The 23,602-nt window shown below is 36.6% G+C and overlaps 1 protein-coding gene across 4 annotated transcripts in view; it reads right to left on the bottom strand.

The window, feature by feature from the left end:
* Window positions 1-23,602, bottom strand: part of LOC150101846 (uncharacterized) — a 229,860-nt gene that overhangs the window by 151,169 nt on the left and 55,089 nt on the right. For all 4 annotated transcript variants that reach the window (XM_090400253.1, XM_090400256.1, XM_090400254.1 and 1 more), the window contains exon 2: window positions 10,331-10,591. In XM_090400253.1, the coding sequence (XP_090256379.1) occupies window positions 10,331-10,400 (70 nt within the window). In that variant the 5' untranslated portion in view covers window positions 10,401-10,591. The remainder of the gene's footprint in view (window positions 1-10,330; window positions 10,592-23,602) is intronic.

Raw genomic sequence — 23,602 nt, 5'->3', positions numbered from 1 at the left:
GATAGAAATAGGGAATATTAAAAGATCCATCCTTATTTCACAGACAAAGGAAAAAACGTAAACGTTGAAAGTTTCAAAAATTGATGGGGGGGACTTATGAGCACATAATCCTCAACATTGGAGTTGCATTAGCTAGATAGTTAATATCCCCTCTCTCTCTCTCTCTCTATTTATCACCGAAATGAAGCTTTTGGCTCTTCTTTTCTTTTCATACTTCTTTGAAGTATGCAAAGCAGGAACAGCACATACTAAAATGATAACTCTGGTTGTCAGATCTAATTGACATAGGAGGATATTGTTACAGAAATAGAACGTGATGAGTTCATGCTCTTAAAGAATTTTAAATTCTGCATTTAAAGAATTTTAAATGGTTTATTAAACGCATAAAAGTAAAAAAGTTGCACACTTTAATCCAATATTTTGCCTAAGAGTAACTGGGACATTTTCAAGGATAAAGATAAGCAATGTAATTTGAATAATTATATTGGCAGTTACTTCAAGAAATCTGCCTGTTCTTTACAGAACACTCCTAGACTAAACATGTAAGGATGTTAAAGCCTTCCAAACATCTGGGAGGCTGCTGCTTTTAAATCAACAACAAATCCAGCTAACTTTGACTGCATCCAAAGGCCATAGTTAAAAGTATTTTAACAGTTACTTGATATTTTATCAAGTTCTATATGTGCTATCAGGTACACGTGCCTTTGTGTGATCTGATATTCCTTGCCAAAGGATGCATAATCTAGAATGTCACCTTTATTGAACTCCTGTGGCTTAATATTTTTTATGCCACATTTTGTTTCATTCATCTGCTACCTCTGCCATTCTCCAAATTCTGAAAATCATTATGACCTCTTTGACTTTCTATCTTTGAAGGGCAGTTTTATTCAGTCTACATTTCTAAACAGTGAAGACATCTTGGTGATTTCGATGTCCACAGTTCTAATTAGTTCCCTTGTTCAAATTTCACTGACCAAACAGAGAGGCAGAGATCTTTGCTGTAGGCAATGACTTAAAACATCATTCATCTCCCTATCAGAATTCCCGACAATCCTCTTGGTAATTCAGATAACAATCTCATCCAAGTTTTGTCTTTGGTGGAACTTCTTTCCTTCAACCATTCACAACCATATGTACTCTGGCATTTAAATGCCAAGTAGGAGGACTTATACATGATTTTACTCCTCCTTTCCATGATCATGCTACTATTTTCATTCTTCAGATCCAGACACTTTTTTGTGATCATGTTACAGAAATAATTCATATTGGAATGAAAGCTTTCATTCTTCTCTCTGTTCCACATGCTCACCCTATATCTAAAACCATTATTCTCCAAGAAGTGTGCCAGGGCAGTCTAAGAAAAGCAAACAGCCTATCACAAATGGCTCGAAACCAAAATACCAGCCTCCTTTATAGTCAACACATTTGTCCACAACATTTGTAAAACCATCATCAAAAGGGCAAAGTCTAAAGTCAAGGATAAATGTAGAAAATTCACTACTCATGCCACTGGGTGCCATCTGGTCCCTCACCAAAGCTGTTGGGTGCAACTTTTGTCCATCTGTTGTCCATTCTTTTCCTCACCCTCATGGTAGCATTGCATCATAACCTAAAGACAAGGCTGACATCCTAGCTTCTTTCTTCTCTTCCAACTCCTTCATTGATGACCATGAAAAATTACCCTTTCTGACAGAAAGACATTTGAAGAATCTTGAAAAACCTTGGATACCACAAAGGCAGCCAATCCTGATGGAACCTCACTTATTGTGCTTAAGAGATGTGCTCTGAACTAATACCTGTTCTTTATTCTTTACACTAAATTTTACTCAGCTGGCATCCACCCTACAGCATGGATGCAAGACAATATACAGCCAGTTCTCCCCTCATATACACACCCATGAAAAAAGGTGATGATTGTCTACCATCAACTATTGGCCAGCCTGGTTGACTGAGTGGTTAGCGTATCTGCTCTCCAGCCAAAAGGCTGCAGGTTCGAATCCCACCGTGGGCATGGATGTTTGCGATCGTCTGTGGAAATAGTAGTAGTGGTGGTTGGAAGTAGATGGCGTTGGTGTAGTTGCAGTCAGTTGGTAGATGAGTGATGGAAACAAAGTTGTAGAGCAAGTGCTCTCCCTAGAGTCTTTGGCCTCCCTGGAGGTGTCATGTAATAATAATAATATTCTTACCTCAGTTTTGTAATAGAGAAGGTTATCAACAGTCAACTTCTTCAACACTTGGAGAACTGCCATCTAATTAGTGACCACAGTCACTAATTACACTAATCAGATCACTAATTGGATATTGCCAATCTAGACTCACAGGAGATCTTCTGGCCTACATTATGCATCTTTGGACTCATTCCATGAAAGATTTGGAGAAACCTGTGCTGTGCTCTTACCATCTTTAAGGCTTTTGATAGGATCTGGCATCAAGGGCTCCTCAACAAGGTATCAATCATTTCAACTGCCATCATACTTATGTAAATGGATCACCACTTTTCTCTCAGATTGCTCCCTATGTGTAATGGTGGATGGTGTTCTCTCCTCAGGCTTTCCTGTCAATGCCGATGTCTCTCAGGTTCCTGTCATTTCACCCACCCCTCTCCTAATTTATATAAATGACCTGCTCTCATCGACTGCAAAACCTATTTATAGTTTTGCTGATGATAACACAGCACAGGTTTCTCGAAATCTTTCATGGAATGAGTCCAAAGATGCACTACAAGGCTCAAAGATATTTGAGCCTTGTAGTGCTCAAACATCAAGCTTCAAGATCATCTATATGTGTGACTACTGATCTCCACGGTATCCTTGAATGGGGTGAAAGAAAAACACAGGTTTGCTTATTTTCCCATAAAAAAGACTTCAGATCTTTTGCCACCTGCCAAAAGGCATTTACCTTACCATCTACTACAAGATATTTATCGGACCCCACATGAACTGGTATAAGAAAATTTGGTCGCTGGGTTTCCATTGTGTTGTGAACATTGGAGAGGGTTCAGAGAAGAGTGACTAAGGAAGTATCAGGATTCCAGAATGAAAGAGGCTGAGGTGAGGAAATATCACCCACAAAGTTTCATGGACATGAGGAAATGTGGTAATGTTTTAAGGCTTTAAGCTGGTAAGGAGATTTTATAGGATTAATCCAGAAGAAATTATAAACAAGTGGAAAGGGAGAGCAAGGGAAGCCATCCCTGGAAGTTGCATAAAGACGTGGTTAAAAAAAATAAAGTGAAGAGCATATTGATGGTGGAGATGAGTGAGATGCATCATCAGTGTTCACTAGGATCGGAAATGAGTGTAAGGATCAATATAACCAACACTCTGCTGATTATTAATAATTTATGGAATACTTTTACTCTTCTGACTTTTATAATGACTGGTAGTACATCTGATAGTTCTATATATAATTTGTCTGTATGCGGGATGAGAAACCCGAGTTTCCGGGAGAAAAAACCCTGCTACCTCCATATGAGATCGGCTAACTCACCTTCAATTGAAAAAGTCCATATAAACATTCCTCCCGTCATGACGAGAATCAAACTTAGGCCTTTTCTAATCGAAGGGCACAATGTACCATCGTACTTCCAATTGCTTACACAATCTGAGATTGCCCCCCAGATTGTCAGATTGTCTGGAAATTTGGGTATTGTCAAAAATAATACTGGGAGAAAATGTTTTTTTTTTTTTTTAATGAGAAATGAGACAGTACTGGGTTTTATTTGCATTGAAATTGACTAGGTTATCTTAATTCCATTGGAGGATGGCTTGGAGGTCTGAATTGAGGCCAGTGGTGATTCCTGTTCTGTAGGGTGAGGTGGTGTGGAGTAAGGTTTATCAAAAGAAAGGGAGGAGTGCAATCTGTTTGCTTGCTTAGTAAGCTGCCTCTAAGCAAGGCATTTAGTAAGCCCTTGTGCCAGACCCGGTCAAACTCCTTGGAGATATCAAGTCCAACCGCTTGAGATTTGCCAAACTTCTCCATGGCATTGTTCTAGAGATGGGTGACATATGTGAGCAGATCGTCTGTTGATCAGTAGCGACAGAATCCATACTGGCGGTCGTTTATTAGATGTGTAAGCTTCATGCTAGTGTAGGCAGTACTGTCGACATTGTGTAACATAGTGGCAGCCTACCTCACGACTCGGCTTAATAAAGGCGCTCGTTCAGCCATATTGTGGTAGGGGGCATAGCAAATGCGAAAAGAAGTTTTTTCAAGCTTAGACTGATTAAAAATTATTTGTGAATAGCAATGACTCAAGAAATTTTGGATGGTCTAGCAACTATATTGATAGAGGCAGACATAGCTTATAAATAGTTTTATTGTGCAATATCCCTATAGAGCAAACATTTAATTAATATTATTATGTAAATTGTTTTGCATTAATGTTTCTCTTGTAATAAAAACAAAATAACAATTGGAGATTTTTTTATATTTTTGTCTTATGATCCATCAGGGGTGATATTTAATTGTTTGCCTCAGGGCACGATCTAATCTGGCGACAGCCCTGAGTGTAGGAGTTGGGAATTGATGATTTTTTCCATAACTGGGGCGAGAGAGAGATGGGGTGGTTGTTAGACAGCAGCCACTTGTCACCCTTCTTGGGAATGGGTTGAATATAGGCCAATTTTCAGGCTGACAGGATTCCAGGTGAAATCCTGTAATTACAGTAGTGAAAAATATATCCATACATAGTAATATTAACTGGCATAATTTCAGAATAGAAGCTCTGAGAGTTCACATTTTAGGTCTAAGAAAATATGCCGACAACATATTCATGTTAACGTTTTTTCTGTTTTGTTTTTTAATGCACCATAAAATATTTGTATCAGTCTGCTGTTGCTATTTGTTTTACCAGAGCCAGTGGCTATTATTGTCCCTTTTTATTTGCTGACATTTGGAGTTTATCCCGTTAAATTTCATTTCCTGTAGCCCAGGGTTATTTTTCAGTCCTGTGATACTGTAATGCTCATGAATATCTTAGATAAAAAAAAAATCAGCTAACGCCTATGTTGTTCCCGTATAGGGAGTAGACGGGGCCATTTACCCTATCTAACTTTTGGAGACTGAGTGGGCAGTTCAATCTCCACTGGTAGCCAATCAGAGAGATAGCTGGCCCAAGGCTATCACTGATTCATCGGTACGCAGTGAAGAAGGCAGCAAGCTAGTGCCGCCATCTCGTGGTCTCTAACCCTAACACAATATTTTTAATGTCTGAAAATAGTGTGGGTTCTATGGTCAATTTTCTTGAGTTTACGGGACGAAAAACCCGAGTTTCCTGGAGAAAAAACCCACTAGCCCATGCCAGAGATCGACTAACTCGGGAACTGGCCGAAAAAAGGCTTAGAAAAAGTTCCTCTAGTCAGCGACTAGATTTGAACCACCAAATCCTTTCTTTGTGCGGTCAGGTCAGTGCAAACGCCACTTCTACTGAGCTACACAGGCTCTCCTTTTTTTGGTAAAAAAATCAGCTAACGCCTATGTTGTTCCCGTATAGGGAGTAGGTGGGGCCGTTTACCCTATCTAACTTTTGGAGACTGAGTGGGCAGTTCAATCTCCACTGGTAGCTAATCAGAGAGATAGCTGGCCCAAGGCTATCAAAGAAAATCTTATTGTTATGCATTTCCCTTTAACCCAATATTATTATTGTTATTATCAGACCTCCAAGGAGTTAAGAACTCATCAATTTATGATAAGTTCATCAATTTATGAACTCATCATAAATTTTCAATCGATTTTGTTATATCATCCCTCTTTCTCCTGTCTACTATTGTGTGTAGGCCATATACTCTCAAAATCTATTCTCATAATCTACATTCCATAATTCTGATATCATCTTTAACTCTTTCTTTGCAGCCTTAACACAGCTTCTTTATCCTTTCAGAATCCAAGAGACCAAATCTGTGCACAGCAGCCCAGGTATTGTATCAAGGTTAGTGAAATGGTAAAACGACTTCAATCCTTACATGTCAATGTTCTTTTCAACATCATGATTATCTTCTGCCAAAGTGAATAACTTTACTGCCTGACCACAGATCCGAGATCCTTGGCTGGCAATGTGTCAAGAAGAGTCAATTCATGTTGAAGGGGAGAAAGGAATAAGGCGATGTACAAATTCGTTACCAACACGCGAAAGTACGTGCTTTATGCGTAAAATTTTCCAACTGTTGTACAAGCAAAATAGTTACCACCTCATAAAAGAAAAGCTAATTTTCCGGCGTATAATAATAAACGCTCATCGCACGAAACGCATTGATTACCCTATTATCGGAATGGATTCGCCTTCTGCCATGAGCAGAAGTGACGAGGGGTCTGACATCCGTGGTCTCACAGTACGCTTACTAACACAGAATTGATAGTCATTATCGTTTGCCCACATTCACAAGGAGACACGTCGATGAACAGTAGCAACTGCATGAACTCCACGAAATATCCAAAATTTATACCGGGATGTGACTAAAACCAAGATGTGTTCAAAGTCGGTTTAATGTTTGCAAGGAGAAAATCTGAACGCCTAGAGGAAAACCAACGAAGGAGTTTGAGAACCGACTAATCTAGTGATGTGCGGGGGGGGGGAGGAACAGGTAAACCACATACATACTGACAAATCACTACTGTGGCCAAATCGATACGCGAATTTTACCACCGGTGAATAGGGTAGATTATGCAAGTTCTCTCGGCTTATATTCTCATTCATTCTTTCACATTTTATTTATCGATTTTCTTTTCTTACCCCTCATATCTATTTATACATAAATACATAATGTCGACGTGTTCAACAGTGTCAAATTAGATAATCATTTATTTAAACCAGTGAAATTGTTTCACCGGTTTAATCAATGTTATCATGTAAAAGGGAGGTATGGACAAATGGTGAGTACAATATTGCGCTGGTGCAATGATATTGTCAGAGTGTTACGATTTCTATGTGGTATGGTTCTTAGCAACATATTTTGAAAAATACTTCATTGTTGCTAATTGATTCAATTAAATTGTCCATACAGTTTTGAAACACACACACACACACACACACACACATGGTGGTATTACTTTACCACCATGTGTGTATGGTGGTGAAGTAATACACGACAGTTTCATGGTGAAAACTCTACTCGTTATCAGTAAGTCTTTAAATCTTTTCGATTACTGATGAGTCTCTTTCTTTATAATCAACGCTCATACAACATTTCAAAATGAACTCCATGCGTTTAGCACGCTCTCCTATTTATGATGTAATAATTGGAATAGCCAGAAATTCTGTATATATATAAACGCGATTTGTACGATGTGATTTGGAAGAAGAGGAAATGGTCATCTGTATTGTCGGGGGTTTAACTTTCACAGTACAGATGGAGATTAACTAAAATAATATTTTAGTTCATCTCCATCTGTACTGTGGAGGTTTAACCCGGCGATTCAATAAGATTATTGATTTGAAGTCAGTAATGGCATTCAAACTCTTCTGGGAAAAAGTTCTAGTTAGTTTCATGCTAATCTAGACGAGGGTGAAGGAACCAGAACGGACCACTGAAGACTGACGAAATATCTTAGAAATTGAGTGTAAATAAATACGATGAAATGAGAAGGGCCAGCTCACTCATTGGGACAGAAGCATCAGCTGTTGGCTCACGAGGATGCTAGAAGGCGAAAAGGTTCATGATTCATGGGCAATCAGCGCATCATGAAGCTTGTGGAATTATCGACAGTACGTGGAGTTGAAAACACGATGATATGACTGGCATGCTAACTTGAGACCAGTTATTGTTATTGGCTCAAGAAGTTAGAAGCAGGCGAAATAGTTGATATATTTAAGGCAAGCAGCGCGTCTTAAAGTGCGTGAAATTATCGACGGATCATGGAGTTCATTACACGATAATATGTCTGAAATGCTCCCTCTTTGAGATCAAAGCATTACTATTGGCTCAAGAGGTAAGAAGCAGGCGAAAAAGTTGATATATTTTTGGCACTTATGGCGTGGCGTGAAGCTTCATCTACTATGTCCTGTTTTAGAAATGAATTATCGTTAACGTCATGAAAATTCTTTTGTAACGATGGAATATTTAATTTAATTGGAAACCAGTATGTGACATTGTGGTTGACGATTCTGCGTCCAGCATGGATTCGTACTTTAGAATTATTCTGAAAGTATATCACAGAACACTTGTAGCTGATTGCATTATCAATAATTACATAACATTTCGATAATCGATTGGAAATTTAAAGGAATCTTTTAATGATCATATTTAATAAAAAAAAATATTTAAACGATTTTATATAATTAATAGATTATACATTAGATATATCAAAAATATCTGAGTTGTCTAAAATCTCGAAGATACAAACGATTTTAAATACGACAAGATAGCAAGAACTCAAGCGGAAATAAGAAAAACGTAAAGCTATTCAAAAGTATCAGAATCTTGATAACATTAAGAAAACAACACTACACTTCGCTGTAAATATAATTTAATTCATAATCGTAATAAGAAACGTATGTCAGTTTTCGTCCAAAACGTAAATACAAATCTCACACTGAAATTTTGAAAAGATTCTTAACTGAATTCAATGCCGACTGTGCGGAGATAATGAAGAGACAAATGGACCAACTAATTAGCTCTTACAGCAAGATTGCTACTGCAAAATCTAAACAAAGATTATTTCGTAGCACAACTGAAGTTCTTTCATCGTTCATTGAATGGGCGATTTGATTTTAAGTCGCAGAGCGGTGAATGTTGTATTACTGGAAGCATATCAGACACCTAATTTTTCTTACAGAAATCGTAAAAATGAGAGACGAGGAGTGCCTCCAGTACCGTTCTGTATTGAGAAATTCCTTACAGTGAATTCCTAACATCAAAAAGTTCCTTACTATGAACTGGTGTCTATCGATGAGTGTTGATAACATTGGAAAATAACCTGGAAATTGAGTTCGATCTGTCAGAAAAAAAAAAAAAAAAAAAAGCTTCGTTTTGCATCTTTCATGAGGATGGCGAGTGGAGCTAAACTGATGATCAATAATGGGATTCCATTTTTTTTTTTTTTTTTTTTTTTTCCCTGTGTATATGTTGACGCTTTCATTACTTGGGATTTCTCGTGTTCCCAAATGCTACTTTAAGCTGTACGATGTGAAGAAAGATAAACGCTGGTTTCTTCATACGAAGTAGACAAAATGGCTTATTTGCTTCACCGTTTGGCAGATCGCTTGCAGTTTAAATTTTAATTAACCTGCCCTCCAGTCATAACACTAATTCTATTTTAAAATTACATAGATTCACCACTATTATAACCCCATTGATGAAGTCCATTCCACATTTTCTACATAGTTTTTCGAACTCCCTTCTTCATTGTCTTTTTATTTATGTCCCGGTTCAGCGATAGCAAACTCTTGCTGTCTTTATATATATATATATAAATCACTGAATTAGTCAGTCTCCTGTTGGTAAGATTGTCATTGACTAATCGATTTTCATAATTATCTGATATAATTCCTCTAACACATTCAATCCCTCTCTTAACGTCCTCAATTTTTGACGTCCATTAAAACAGCAGACAGTAAAGCTGGACGTACAAATCCAATATTGACTTAACTAAAAGCATATAATATTATTACTTCCTTTCTACTACAAGTGACACTTCTTTTAATTAATCCTGCACTCTGCTGAACTCTAAGCCGTCTTGTCATTTTTATTTCATTTTATTGTTATCGTTTCATTCTCGTTCAACAAAATACCCAAATCTTTGTATTCATCAACCATCTCTAAGTCTCTCCATTCATCTTTTAACTATTTATTATCTTCTTACCGAATCTGATACACTTGTATTCAGATTAAAATTTAAACTCTACTTCCCAAGTCCATTGCAATGTTAAAATATCATCCTGGAAAGAACATTAGTGTCAAATTAGACTAAACTATATACTACTATCTATCCGAACAATCTATTACTCTTCCCATTCACATCATCAACAAGGGAGATGCTGAGATTGTTAATCAGTAATTACTCATGGCACATGCTATGATTAATCCTCCACCGCCAAAAAGATAGCATTCGCATTTGCATATCCGAGCTATCAGTTTGGAGACAAACTGTTTGGAAACTGATATTGCTTCTGTTCCTGATGTATATTCTAGTGGTGCACTTACCAACTTCAGAATTTGATTATCATTATCGCATTTTTATATTCTAAAATATATGACTCATGAATGTTTTAAATCAGGCTTATTGCTCTTAATATAATGCAATTTGTCATTGATATCAGACATATCAACTGAAAATTTTAATATTAATGGATGCAGTATGAAAAATAATGGATGCAGTATGAAAAATTACTTACCTGTCCAGAACAGTGCAATACTGACAACTGCACAAGAATCTGTTATCCGTAATTTCTTAGTGAAGATCATGGCCAGTTTACAATAGTTTTTGTTGCCTAATGAACGCTGACCACCAGTCCTTCATTTTCATTTTATTCTTCATGGGTAATCCAGTGTCACAGAGAAATATATAATGAATGCAGTTGTTGTGAAAATTTCAGCTTCTATAAATGGCATATCTTATCTTGCTATGCTGAGATAAGGAGAAGGAGGAAGCTAATCTGAAAATAATCAGAATAAATGTTACATTCGTAGTTTTGACTAAAGTATTTTAAAAAACATTGTTCTGAAAAAAAGATAGTTGACCAATTATGCAGTTTTCTGCAATAACAATTAATTCTACAAGTAGATGTGATAATGGTCGAAATGATATATATAAATCAAAACCTTTGAACATTTCTTTCGCTGTATATTGTGTATGTATACGAGTAGTATGTATACCCTTGGTTCAAAAAGAAACCGAACTTTTGATAGAAAATAAAACGCAGGCCAGTTATAATTATTCAAATCATTTATTTCAATCAATACACTCTCCCTCAGCTTCGGAACAGCATTTGGCAGGGTCAATTAATTCGTAAAATTAGTTTTTTATATCGGTTTTTGGAATACTGTTGAAGGTCGTGGTTACTGCCGCTTGAACGTTTACAATGGTGTCGTATTGCTTTCCTTTCATCGGCAAACGAAGTCGGGGGGAGAGAAAGAAGTCACAGGGTGCTAAATGAGGTGAATACGTCGAGTGATCCAACACAAAAACTGTCTCAATGTTCGAACGATGAGATGGTGCATTATCGTGCAAAAGTGACCAGCTGTCTGCATCACGACATTCATGCCGTACGCAACGAATTCTCGCTATCAATCGCTTCAACACTTCGAGATAAAACTCACCATTGACCGTCTGGCCAGGCGAAACGACTTCTTTGTGGATAATGCCCTTGGAATCGTAGAAACAGATCAGCATTCTTTACTTTTGACTTCTCCAAGCGACTTTTTTTCGGATGCCCCTCTTCTGGTGGTCTCCAATCAGCACCATGACGCTTTGTTTCGGGCTCATACTCAAAACACGTTTCGTCCAGTAACGATCGTTTCAAGGCAGTTTGAGTCCTTACGAGCGGTTTTAATGAAGTTCTCAATATGTCGGTCAACTTGTGGGGAACAAATCGCGAATTTAATTTACGAAGGCCCAAACTCTCATCAAAATATTATGCACAGTTGATTTTGGAATCCCCAATTCATCTTCAATCAATCTCACGGATGATTTCGGGTTTTCTCTGATGAAATCACGCACTTTTTTGGATGTTAACTTCGCCCAGTCAAGTTTTTGGACGGCCTGGCTTTTCTTCATTCTCAAGCTTCTCACGACTACTTTGAAATCTCTTAAACCACTCGTAACTTGAGTACGGGATAAGCATTCATCACTGTATGCTTTTTGAAGCATTTGATGCGGTTCGGTAAAGCGTTTACCAAGTTTAACACAAAAGTCAATCGCAGCTCTGTTTGAAACTGTTTTCCGACCGTTCGTCAAAACACACTGTCACTCTTGGTACTATAACTCGGCTTCTAATGAAACAAATGCCATAAACAATTGACACAACACTAATGAAGTTTGCCGCTTTCGACAACGAAAAGATACAACAGATGGCGCCACTAGTTTATTCTGTTTTTGAAAAGTTCGGTTTCTTTTTGGACAGAGAGTGTAGTTTAGTCAGGATATTGCATCTTACTATGACCAAAGTAATAATTGTGATGTGTCATTTCATAAAGAGTTGTCTTGGTATTTACGCTATCCTCCAGAGTTGTCTCAAATACTATAAAATAGTCCAGTAATCCGTCACCGTTGGGACGCGAGCGCCAGGTGATTGAATATTCAGTGTTACATGATACTCCTAGAAATAGCTCAAGAGACTTCCACACTATTATTATTATTCCAGACCCCCATGAAATCAAGGACTTATCACGGGAGGAGGTCACTTTGTCATACACACAAATCGTCTGTATCATATTATCCCTCTTATCTACCATACTCTGTAAACTGCATGTCCTCAACATTCCAGAGACCAGAAACTACCCAAGGCAATCGCCTCTGGATTCATACCAATATTTCATCATCCTTTTGAAAACCAAGTGACCAAAGCTGTGCACAGTAGTCCATATGTGGCCTAATCAAGGCCTTACATAATAGAACCAGAATCTCCTTATTTCTACTTGTCAGGATTCTCCGCATCATTGCTAGAATTCGTTGTGTTGTCCTCACAAATTGTCTTCTATATTTTAGATCCTTATCCACCGTTACCCTAAGATCTCTCTTTAACTTATATTTCCTCTGCCTCCAACAATATATTCCAACCAAGAGTAAATTCTACATCCCATCTCTGTTTTCCAAATTTTACATTTTTCGTAACAATGAACTGGCATCTTTACTCCCGTGCCCATTCACTCAGTCTATTCAGGTCTTCTTGTAAGGCCACAACATCTACTCTACTCCTCATATTTCTTCCCATCATCTGCAAACAAATGAATATCCCCACACTAAAACCTTCTCCAATATCATTAACATACAAGTTAAATGGGAATGGCCCTAAGACAGACGCATGAAGCACATCATTAGTGACTTTCCTCTTCTGGGATGTTGCTCCCCCCATATACAACTTGCTGATATCTATCATAGCTAATCTCCAATCCAATGCACTAGTCTAATATCCAACCCCGTCCGCTCATTGTAATAAGTAAATAGATAACTAAAACATGACCTCCCTTTAATAAATCCGTGTTGTTTATCAAAGATAATATCACTGTTCTCAACCCAATTCTGGATCTTGGTTCTGCCTAGCCTCTCCTACTTGAACCACTACATATGGCACTTCAACATTTTATATATTATGAAATAACTGGAATAACGATTCTAAGTTTCCTCCCTGAGAACTATATTTTATTGTACTAATCAATATTATAAAGATGGCTTTAGAAATAAACCACAGCAACTGATTACTGGAAAACATCAGAACAACTTACGCTGTCCAGTTTATGATGAATACTTTGTTTTATTTCTATTAAGTGCAGGTTTTTTTTTTTTTTTTTTTTTTTTTTTTTTTTTTTTTTTTTTTGAGGAGGAGGAGCGGTCAAAGACAAACCAAGTCCAAACCACTAGGCTCATAAAAGTATACTTATTATTATATACTGGTATTATCTACCAACGCAGTTTTAATGTAACTGCCGTTGGGAAACGCTGATTTAAGGGTTAGCGGGTGTTCCAGAGGATTTTTATATGCGAATCCCACCGACGAAAAGTTGTAATCCTGTCATATATTATTACCGTACATAGGGTTAAGGTCAGATATTCTGCTCAAGAGACTAAACAAGGAACGTGTTCTAGACACTTCATGCGTTGGTTGTCTCGAAGCAAGTAACGAAATTTATCAACCCCCCCCCCCCCCCAAGACCTTCGCAAATAATCATGTCTGCATTAGCATTCAAAACTACAGCCTATTGATTGGAGAGAAGCGAAACTATCCACTAGAATTCTAGGCTAAGAATAAATACTGGCCACCTCATCTAGGAAAAGAAGACTAACGAGAACCTGGATTAAGAGAATCTCGAATTTTACATCTGACCCAATTACTCACACAATACTGCTGAGCTTATAAATTTTTAAAATAATTTGAGAATGAATTTCCTGAACGAAAGAGTTCAGGAAATTATTCATAATGATCGCTTTCAGTTGAAATTATTTTCATTATTGGAACGATCTTCCTTATCATTTAGGTATATGATCACTTTTTCTTTTTTTTTATTAACCAATACCATTATATACAACTAACCCAATACACACTTTTAACTATAAATTTAGAGGCCTGAATTAGTTCGAAAAAAAAAAGTTCCATTGCTGATTTCCGGGATATGTAAAATAAGGTAAAATAAAAAGGTAAATAAATAAATAAACCTTTCAGTTTTTTTTTTATTAATATATTTCTGTAACAATGAATATCCTATTCATTAAAACTCGAGAACAACAGGACTCTTCAACAATTTCGACGGATTTAAATTTTGTTAAAGCTTCACATCAGATTTAGCCAAGTAAACTTTGCCCACTCACTCCGATAGAACAATTTCTGAGCCACTCTAATTCCAGTTACGCTGTTCAAGAGAAATGTTCAGTTTTTTAGGAGGGTGTGCTGAAAAGTTGTGATAATCACCACGAAGGAATGACCATGTCTGACGTCTTCTTATATATCCTAAAAGAAAAAGAACAAATTATTACAATTTGATGAAACATTGGGGTTAAGGGGATTTAAGATATGTTCTTTCTTGTGGTTATATCAGTTGATTTAAATTCTTTTTGTTGTAGGTGTGTTTATCAGAACTTTTCAGTCCTTCCTCCTCGTATAACAGAAAGGAGAGGAAAAACATCGAGCCCGTACAATATGTGCATCTGAATTAAATCGTATGTTGAAAATACAACTAAGTTAGTTAAAGCTTCAAAATTATATGGGTTAACAAAGTTATAAATCGTTTAAATTTATTTTTCTGGGATTAGTGTAACTTGTTGTAATTTTATTGCAAAAGAACAAACATATAACTGCAATGAAATAACATATATTTAGTTGAAAATAACTGCCACAAATTTTGGAAAGAATAATACATATAATTCATTTATCAGATTTAGATATTAAATACAAAAGTTACATATAGAATGTCGTTTTATAATACTATTAATTATCAAAAGTCTGGATGTCTACAAGCTTTAAAAGTACACTTTATTATTATTATAATTTTTATAGTGTTGCTGTACTTCTTGGCCAATGAATAAAGTGTTCATAAAAAATCCAGCATGGCATTACATGGCAAACAGAGCGACAAGTTATATAAAATAGTTTAGAGTAAGAAGAGTACAGCAGCGCTATAGTAGTTTAGTGGCGACATGCATTTTGCTACTTCAAAACAGTTTGGATTTTCTTGGGTAACTTACGCATTTGTGTGCGATTATTTTAGCCAGTTGCAAGGAGTAGAATATATAAAAAAAAAATTAAGTCATTTTCGTTTCTAAAGGGCTTAGGGCTTGTTTTTATCCTTAACATTTTTTTGTTTTGTTTTAGGAAATCAGTGGGCAACTAGGCTCTACTCCATTGCAAAATTGAACGCATTCCCATGGCCTGGTAGTTAGGGTCATGGAACTACATATTAACTAGTATTGATTTGTATGTACTCGTGCGTAGGTTCTGTGGTCGATGTTGCTGGATAAAAAAAGCTACTTGCCTACACTAAGATCGACTAACTTGAAAATCGGCTTGAAAAACAGTTTCTCAAGTCAATAACTGAAGACCTGACATTATAGAAGTTATCACGATGCAACGAAGGCAGCTTTGTAATAATACATGTAACTGAAACGTTAAACTGACATTATTCGAATGCAATAAGAATTTTGGGCAGACATATTTGAAAATTAAGTTCGTCTCTTCTTGGAGAGATCCGGTAAGACGTATCTCACTCCAAAAAGACTTACCTAACAAAGTCTTACCTTTGAAGCTGTTCCCAACCAATTCGATACTATGTGCGTTTTAATATAAATATGTTCACAAAAAAGTAAGAAACTTCAGCTATGCTGAAACTATCCAAAATGTGTTAAGAGGAGAATTATTTTTTAAACGTACAGTCCAACAAGAGATCGGCTAACTCTTCTTGCAGTGATAAAATTACTTCCTTGGTTTTTAGTAATTAGATTCTGTATCTCCAGACTATCTATTCTGATATCTTTATTTAAAGGGGAACTCTCCAAATTTAAGCCAGATTAGTTCAGGTAATTAAAAACAATTGATCTTAAGTCATGAACTGATCCGATGTTGGCAACAGCTCAACTTACGCATCCCAAGTTTGTGACCCCCCTTCTAATATTCTTCATTTCGCTGTGGGACAGATGAAGTTCCCGTGAGAAGTAACTACTTAACACGGAAAGCAAAGTTCACGAACAAGCAATCAGGTTATGATTATTTTACTTGGTATACACAGATAAGGAAAGATTGATCTTGAAGAGGTGATCTTCAGCCCAATACGTTAACGTGACAGAACATCGATAGTAGACTATGATATTGAACTATAGCACACCGGCTGTAGTTCGGTACTACTGCAATAGTTTCGTTTGGTAGTGATGAGAAGTTATTCGGAATCCAAAAATAGATTCCGAATAACTTGGGAGATAACAACTTCCTATTCGAATCCAAGAGTCTGAGAGGGAGAGATGCAATGTCCAAAACTCTCAACGCTTGTTTTAGACAAACATATTTCTTAAATAAGAATAGTCAAATATGAGAAGTCCTGCTTCTTGTACCGGTCCTGATATTTGCCTATTCTTGGTAACCAGGGCCGAATCAACACCGTCTTGGGCTCCCGGCGAGAAGAGGAATGTGAGGCTCCCTATCACATTTCCTAATGTTCAGTAATAATAATAAGATACTCATCGATTTTGAAATCCCAAATAATTCCATTGGTGGATATGAAGGCGATATTCAAAACAAAAATAACACAACAATTCACTCCTTCCCACCCACACGCTTCCCCCATGGCAAAACTAACATTATAAAGTGACTTTTCTACATTTCGATGTGGCAAAATCATATAATAGGTCAAAGTTAATATTTTGTAAAATCTCATGTTCAATGCCCATTAAACTTAGGTGGTTTAATCGTGACTGTGCCATGCTGTTTCTTAATTCATTTTTTAATAATTTCATTTTAGTTCACAATAAGAGAATGGATCCCCCTAAAGGGCGGGGGGCCCCTGTGGCCGCCGGGTTCGCCGTTACCTTAAAACGGCCCTGTTGGTAATTAACAACGAGTTCTGGTTTATGCCATGTATTCGCTTTGGTGAGAAATATTTAATGAATCATTCTCAAAACAGTTGAGGAATCTTGCCATAGGCTACTTTTTCAAAAAGCTCTTAGAACGCATTCATTGTACTTGTAAAATACTGATCGCTGAACAGGTTTAGAGGGCCTCACGCTGTTCACGGTTAAATTTGCTCGATTGTTCATTCAACTCACTTTTTAAACTAATATATTCAAATGATCCCTCTTCATACTACATGAACTGAACACAGTTCTGACTGCACTGTTAATGTAGTGCAGTCATAACTTCATTGAGTTGATTGTGCAATCATCTTATTTTGAGCCCACGGTATCATAATCAGGTGAAATACTGCTTTTAAAATTTAACACATTAAGTTCATTATGAATTTTTTTTTTTTTTTTAAGTGACGAACACAACAGTGTCGCAAAATAATAAGAAAGAAAGAAAGAAACCTCGTGATCAGGGTTCTTGACTAATTATGCAAACTTTAAGCCAAGACCATCTCCCATTTTTCTAATGTGCTTTAATAAGTCAGTATGTGTTTTAGAATATCGTGAATAGTGCTGTACCATGGTTGGAGAAGTTATTTTTTATTAAATAAAAAAATATTCTGTTTTGTCCAGTCGGTAGCTACTCAGTACTGGCGAGTGTATTTGTTCGAGCCTTGCTCGTGGTACATAAACGCCGAACAAATTTTATATCAATGTCTAACTTATGCTATTTCACTGAAAGAAGCATAAAGCACCCATAGACGTTACTTACTAAAATACAGAAAACAGTACTGTATGTAATATGTTTCGCTGCTTTTTTAATGACACTATCATCGGTGTGGCACTGTGAAGAAATGTCTAGGACTTCCTCTACGAGTCAAGAAACTTACCTCCCCCCCACATACTTAATGATGCCATTAATAGGCTTTTTTTTAAATCCGAGTTGGAAAGATCTGAGATCAATTCTGCAGATGAATTAGATTGTTTTGAATCACTACTGAAGCTGAGTTGTTTACAAAGTTATGGCCAAAGCAACTAAGGCGTTGGCCGTAATTTCTGACAGGATGAAAAACTTGGTTCCTGGGTGTCCATCGCAGTATGAGAACTTTTTTGAACTAAGAAGACTTTTCATCCAAAGGCGAGTTGGCGAGTTAACTAGTGTCACTGAGATGGAAGGATTTTTACGTCGAGAAATCAGATTTTTCATCAAGCATAAGATGCAATGCGGTCAGACTGCGCATGTATAAACATATTACATTCTCTCAGCCGAAATTGGAAAAAAAAAAGTCGCGTATCATAATGTAAAATATTTACTTAATTCCCACCATATTCTTGATTTTCATAGTTTAAAAGTGTACGCGTCATCTAGCCATTACTGCTAATTATAAGGCTTTTGCCTTGTAATTAGCGTAATGTTAATCACGAATCTTTCCTCAAACGGTTAATTACAAAACAAAACAAAAAGCCTTGTAATTAGCAGTCGGGGAAAGGGGGACACTATTTAGCCAGCATGTTTTTACGTACTAGATAGATGGTGTTTTCTTCCAGAAGAAAGTTCATTTGGTTAATATTGCTTTTAAAAATTTTTTTACCGGTTTATTTAAAAACCGGTAAAAACGGGTGCAAAAGTCAAAAGCGAGTCGATATTTCATAAACGCCGCTATTAACCTTGCCATATTGGTTAGATTTCTGCAAAAGCTCCACGCCGCTTCATATCTCTTGGAATCTCGTAAATCTGTCACAGACATCATAATAGATCGTCGAACATGAGGAAAATATCTATAATTAGAAATTCATATCTGAACTATTTCAAGCTAGATTGTAAGTGAACAATAATGAGAGCCTGCTTATCCTAATATGTATGTAGTCGTAAGGGTACATTGTAGTGTAATTTTTTTTTTTTTTTTACCGAACTCTAGTTTAGGACCGCTCATGAATGTTTTTTTTTTTCTATCAATAATTCCATTTCTTACAGGGTGATCAAATTAAAACATCCCTGTTTAAGGCCTTTAGGAGCGCCACCCAGTGATCTAAATGCAGCGAAACTTAGGAATACATTGCACGTCATATGGAAACGATATCTGAGAGGGAAAAAAAAAAGTAGTTCTATGATTCACCACCACGGGTGCTGTATGATGACCGAATGTAGATGTAGTAATTATTCTGTGCTGTGTGTGCGTGGTAAGAAGGAGAAAAGCGACAAGCATAAATAACACATTCTTATTCACTTTCATTATGCATTCATGGGCTGCCCTTACAAACTACATCTCCCCACAATCACATCCACGCAGCGTCCAACTTCATTTGAGCAAGGAATGTTAAAACGAATGTCGGTCGACTTTCAAAGTCCTGCGGGCGCAACTCCTGTGCCAGGGTTATCTTGAATGGGTAGAAATGTAGACTCTTCTGTAGAATTTTCCATATAGTTGTGTAAGGCACATCTATGTGTGTCTTGATAGAGAACGTGCACTACAGACAGGAACCCACTGTTATTCATGACTTGCTTCTACAACAATGGTAGCAACTTCATTTACTTGTGAATTGATTGCTTTGCGCCCTCTGGCAGGTCTAACTCCCAACGATCCAATTTCTTCAAAACGACTAATCATTCGTCACAGAGCACATGGAGATAGTGGACCTCTTCGACATTTGTTCAGGCGATAAAATTTGCACTGTTGCTGCACTCGGCGAATTTCGGAGAACGAAATTCGCGGAATGCAGCAACAGCATCGCATTGTTTAGGTAGTACAACTTCACGAAAGCACGTGAGGGAAAGGTTAGTACCGTGACTGTGGACGGAATTAACTAGATTGAACGAAAAAATCCCGTGTCCATCTTTTTAAAACTCCTGGCATCTGCCGAATTGTGTAATATGCAAATTCCATTTATTCGGTGGTCACAAAACCTTTGATGGTGAATTCTGGAACTTTTTTTTTCTCTCTCTCAAATATCGCTTCTGCATGACGTACAATGTATTCCTGCCAAATTTCGCCGCATTTGGATCACTGGAATTTGGATCATTTGGAAAACTGGAATATTTTAATCAATTCCACAAACGAGAGGTCACAACAACCTATCAAGGGCTTTCTTGATAGGTTGTTGTGACAACCTACATGGGTTTCTTGAAAAGTTGAGAGTTGTATTCATTGGATAAACCCATTGGACACAACATTCCCCATTGTATGGAGAATGCTGTTCTAAAGAACAGAAGTAAATGAAATGAAGCAAGCAGAAAAGGTGGATCAATAAGTATGGAGTTGAACTTATTGAGTTCAACTCCATACATAATGGATGCTGACTAGTAATGGCTACTTGTGTTCTTACATGATTAGAGGAAAATGGAGTGGTCTAATCAGTGGATCAACGCCCATGAAAGTGCCTGTTAAGCGAAAATACAGAAACAGATGTCTAGGAGAAAGTGACCTAGAGATTGTGCATGAGAGAGAGAGACCGTCTATTAAGCATCTATTTGTGAGAACGTTTTATTGGTTAAACTATATTCGAAAAACATTCCTCTGCGGCTTCGCGAAATGTAATGAACTTTAGTATTTATTTAAACCCCTATTAAAATTTCTCAATTCTTTTCAGCTGGACTATTTTAATAGACTAACTAGACAAAAGAAAATTATTTATACACAGTACATTTGCCAAAAAAAAAAAGTTCGATTGTTACGATAATTAATGATGACACTACGCAAGACACCATGAACTGATTTATGATTATCTACAGTCATTTCGTCACTTTTTTGGGTTAGGTACTGCAAACATAGCACACTGCATTGTATGGTTTTGCCACTGGAAAACTACGAATGAAACCAAAATTAAGATAATTCAACGAATTGTAATAGATCCTAAATCTATTCATGGAAGATCCGGAGTTTCTCTTAACATCTCCAAGCCATTTGATTGAATCTGACGGACTAAGTCGCTGTCCTATGGTCTCTCCCTCTGTATTGGTTCGCCAGTTTTTCTCTGACTGTTCATGGTGGATAGTTTTTCCCTGTTTTTCCCAGGCCCTGTTTTTGTTCTCTTCCTCCTATATCAATGCCCTTCACTGACTTCAATCTCTTTCTATAGTTTTGCTGATAAAAGTACACTTCATTTTTTTATTCGAGAAACCTTGTAATGCACAAATGATTTTAGAATCAAGATTTTCATAACCATACTGATTCTCCATTAAGGTAATCAGTGAATTTCAATGCGACCAAATTACAGTCTTATCTTATTTTCTCAGAAGAATCATCTTGCTTATCAAAAGAAGAGGGAAGAATCATCTTCCCTCTTCTTTTTGATAAGATCCATATCTCCAGTCGAGATTTTCTCTTGCACGTCTTGCCTTTCTTAGCTCAAGTGCATCATATCCGTAGCCTCTAAAACCAGTCTTCTTTTGTTCAAAACAATACTACTTCTCGCTTCTACCACGCTCAACATTTATAAATTCCACATCCTCCCTACTTTAGAATACTGTTCAATATTTGCGGTGATGAACCAAAAAATTCTCTTAAAACGCTTGCTGTCCAGAAGAGGGCAATCTAAGTCGCTGTCCTTGATGACCTATCTCTTACAAACGTCTTCCAATTGTTTACTGATAGAGTTGTGTTTCTACGTTATGTGTACTTTCACGAACACTACTCCACCACAGTTACCCCGAGCTTTCTTCTAATGTGAGAACACAAACAGCTGCTGGCCATTATCCCTACACAGTTCAGTTTCAAAACTTATCGTACCAACATCTCATCTTTCTCTTTCATTTCATCTATCTCTGCTCTTTGGAACAATTTCTCCATATCATTTTCCCGAATGATTACAATTTTAGAAGCATCTAGAATATTTCCAAATACCAAGTTTGAGTAAAATCCGTCCAGCCCGAGTCCCTTAAAAACCTGCGTATGAATTCATGGATGACTGACTACTAGAGAAGCTCACGCATGTTTTTATTTTAAGGATCCGTTTGATCTTCAAGATCAGATACTAATACCTTCTTGAAAAGCAGTCCCTTAGAGATACGAATTTTGATGGACCGAGGATTTAGTTTAATAACTAAAGAATAATTGATACATTTTTCTAGTCGTTCAGATTATTTCCTCTTCCATAAATCCAATTCATTTTTGTTAATTTTTTTTTCTATTGTATTACTCATTAACGGGAACCATTCATTTTTGCCATCTCAAAAGCTTGGTTGGAAATTAATTTATCATTATATAGAATATACAGTGAATGAAGAGATAATATTGCGGAGGATAGTATAAAGTCAATTTATTTTGAACCATATTTTAACCCAAGGAGAGAATACGATAAAGGTCAGCAGCTATTTTAAGACATAATTAAAGGCACCACAATTTTAAATTCATATCAGTTAACGGCTGTATGATCAACTAAATTATCTTGCACAGATTCAAGTTCTACGTTCCTCCTCCCATTTATTATCTTCAAGGGTTTCTAGTTCGCACCTAGATAAGGAGATTTTATCTATATTGCTTTAACCTTCGCAATGTTTTAATGTTATATTCAGTAGCTGGTAGTCACGATGCGCTCTGAGCTCTCCCAATAAATTAGAATAACATCTCTGCTTTGCTTAATGAATAACCTTTTCTTTATTTATCCTCACATTTTAGCTATTATTTTTTATCGCATGATCAATACCTTTGTTGATATCTTAAGGTAGTTCCTTTACTTTATTTCTGGGTGTAGCGTTCTTTCAAAAAGATTAGAAAGATCATTACATAACAAGTACCTAGTTGACATTCCTTTCATTTTCAAGACATTGAAGCCTATTTTGGATGTGTTCCAGACTTTTATAATAAAGATTTTTATCGTTGTGTTAGTGTACTGAACCTGCTTACTGGCGCAGGCTTTTTTTTTTTTTTTTCCAGTCGTGTCCAACTTACTGTAACCTTTCAGATTTCTTTCTTAAATAAAAACAATACAACATTTTTTTTTTAATTAAAACAAAGAATACATAAAATAACAAATCAACAAGCCCAAAACAAATTATATGGCAACTCAGGGGGATGATTACCATAAATTCAAAAATCAAAGATGGGAGGGCCAAATAAAATATAGCATCCAACTCTTGGAATTCGATTGGGGACTAGGAATTAGTAACTAGGAATTACAGATTTTTTACTAGCTGCGAAGTACTTGAAGCCAATTAAATGATGAGGAATTCTCTCATGCTAAATTTAAAAAAAAAAAAAATCAAAACAATATGAATGAATGACCACGAAAGATTTTAAGATGATTCATGAACAACACTTAAGCAACATTCATGGAGAGATACAATAATTAACATGGGATGCGTAGAGGCCTGAAGAAATTTTAAGATCAAAATTTTCTTTGATAAATATTCCTCAACACTAGAGGGAGGGGAGGGAACTTGAGTAATACCTTTTTATGATAATGTCCC

The sequence above is a fragment of the Typopeltis vanoorti genome, chromosome 11 (assembly GCF_054136105.1).
Source record: "Typopeltis vanoorti isolate ZY-2024b chromosome 11, IOZ_Tvanoo_1.0, whole genome shotgun sequence".
NCBI classification, from domain to species: Eukaryota; Metazoa; Arthropoda; class Arachnida; order Uropygi; family Thelyphonidae; genus Typopeltis; species Typopeltis vanoorti.
This window is presented reverse-complemented; position numbering and strand designations above follow the sequence as displayed.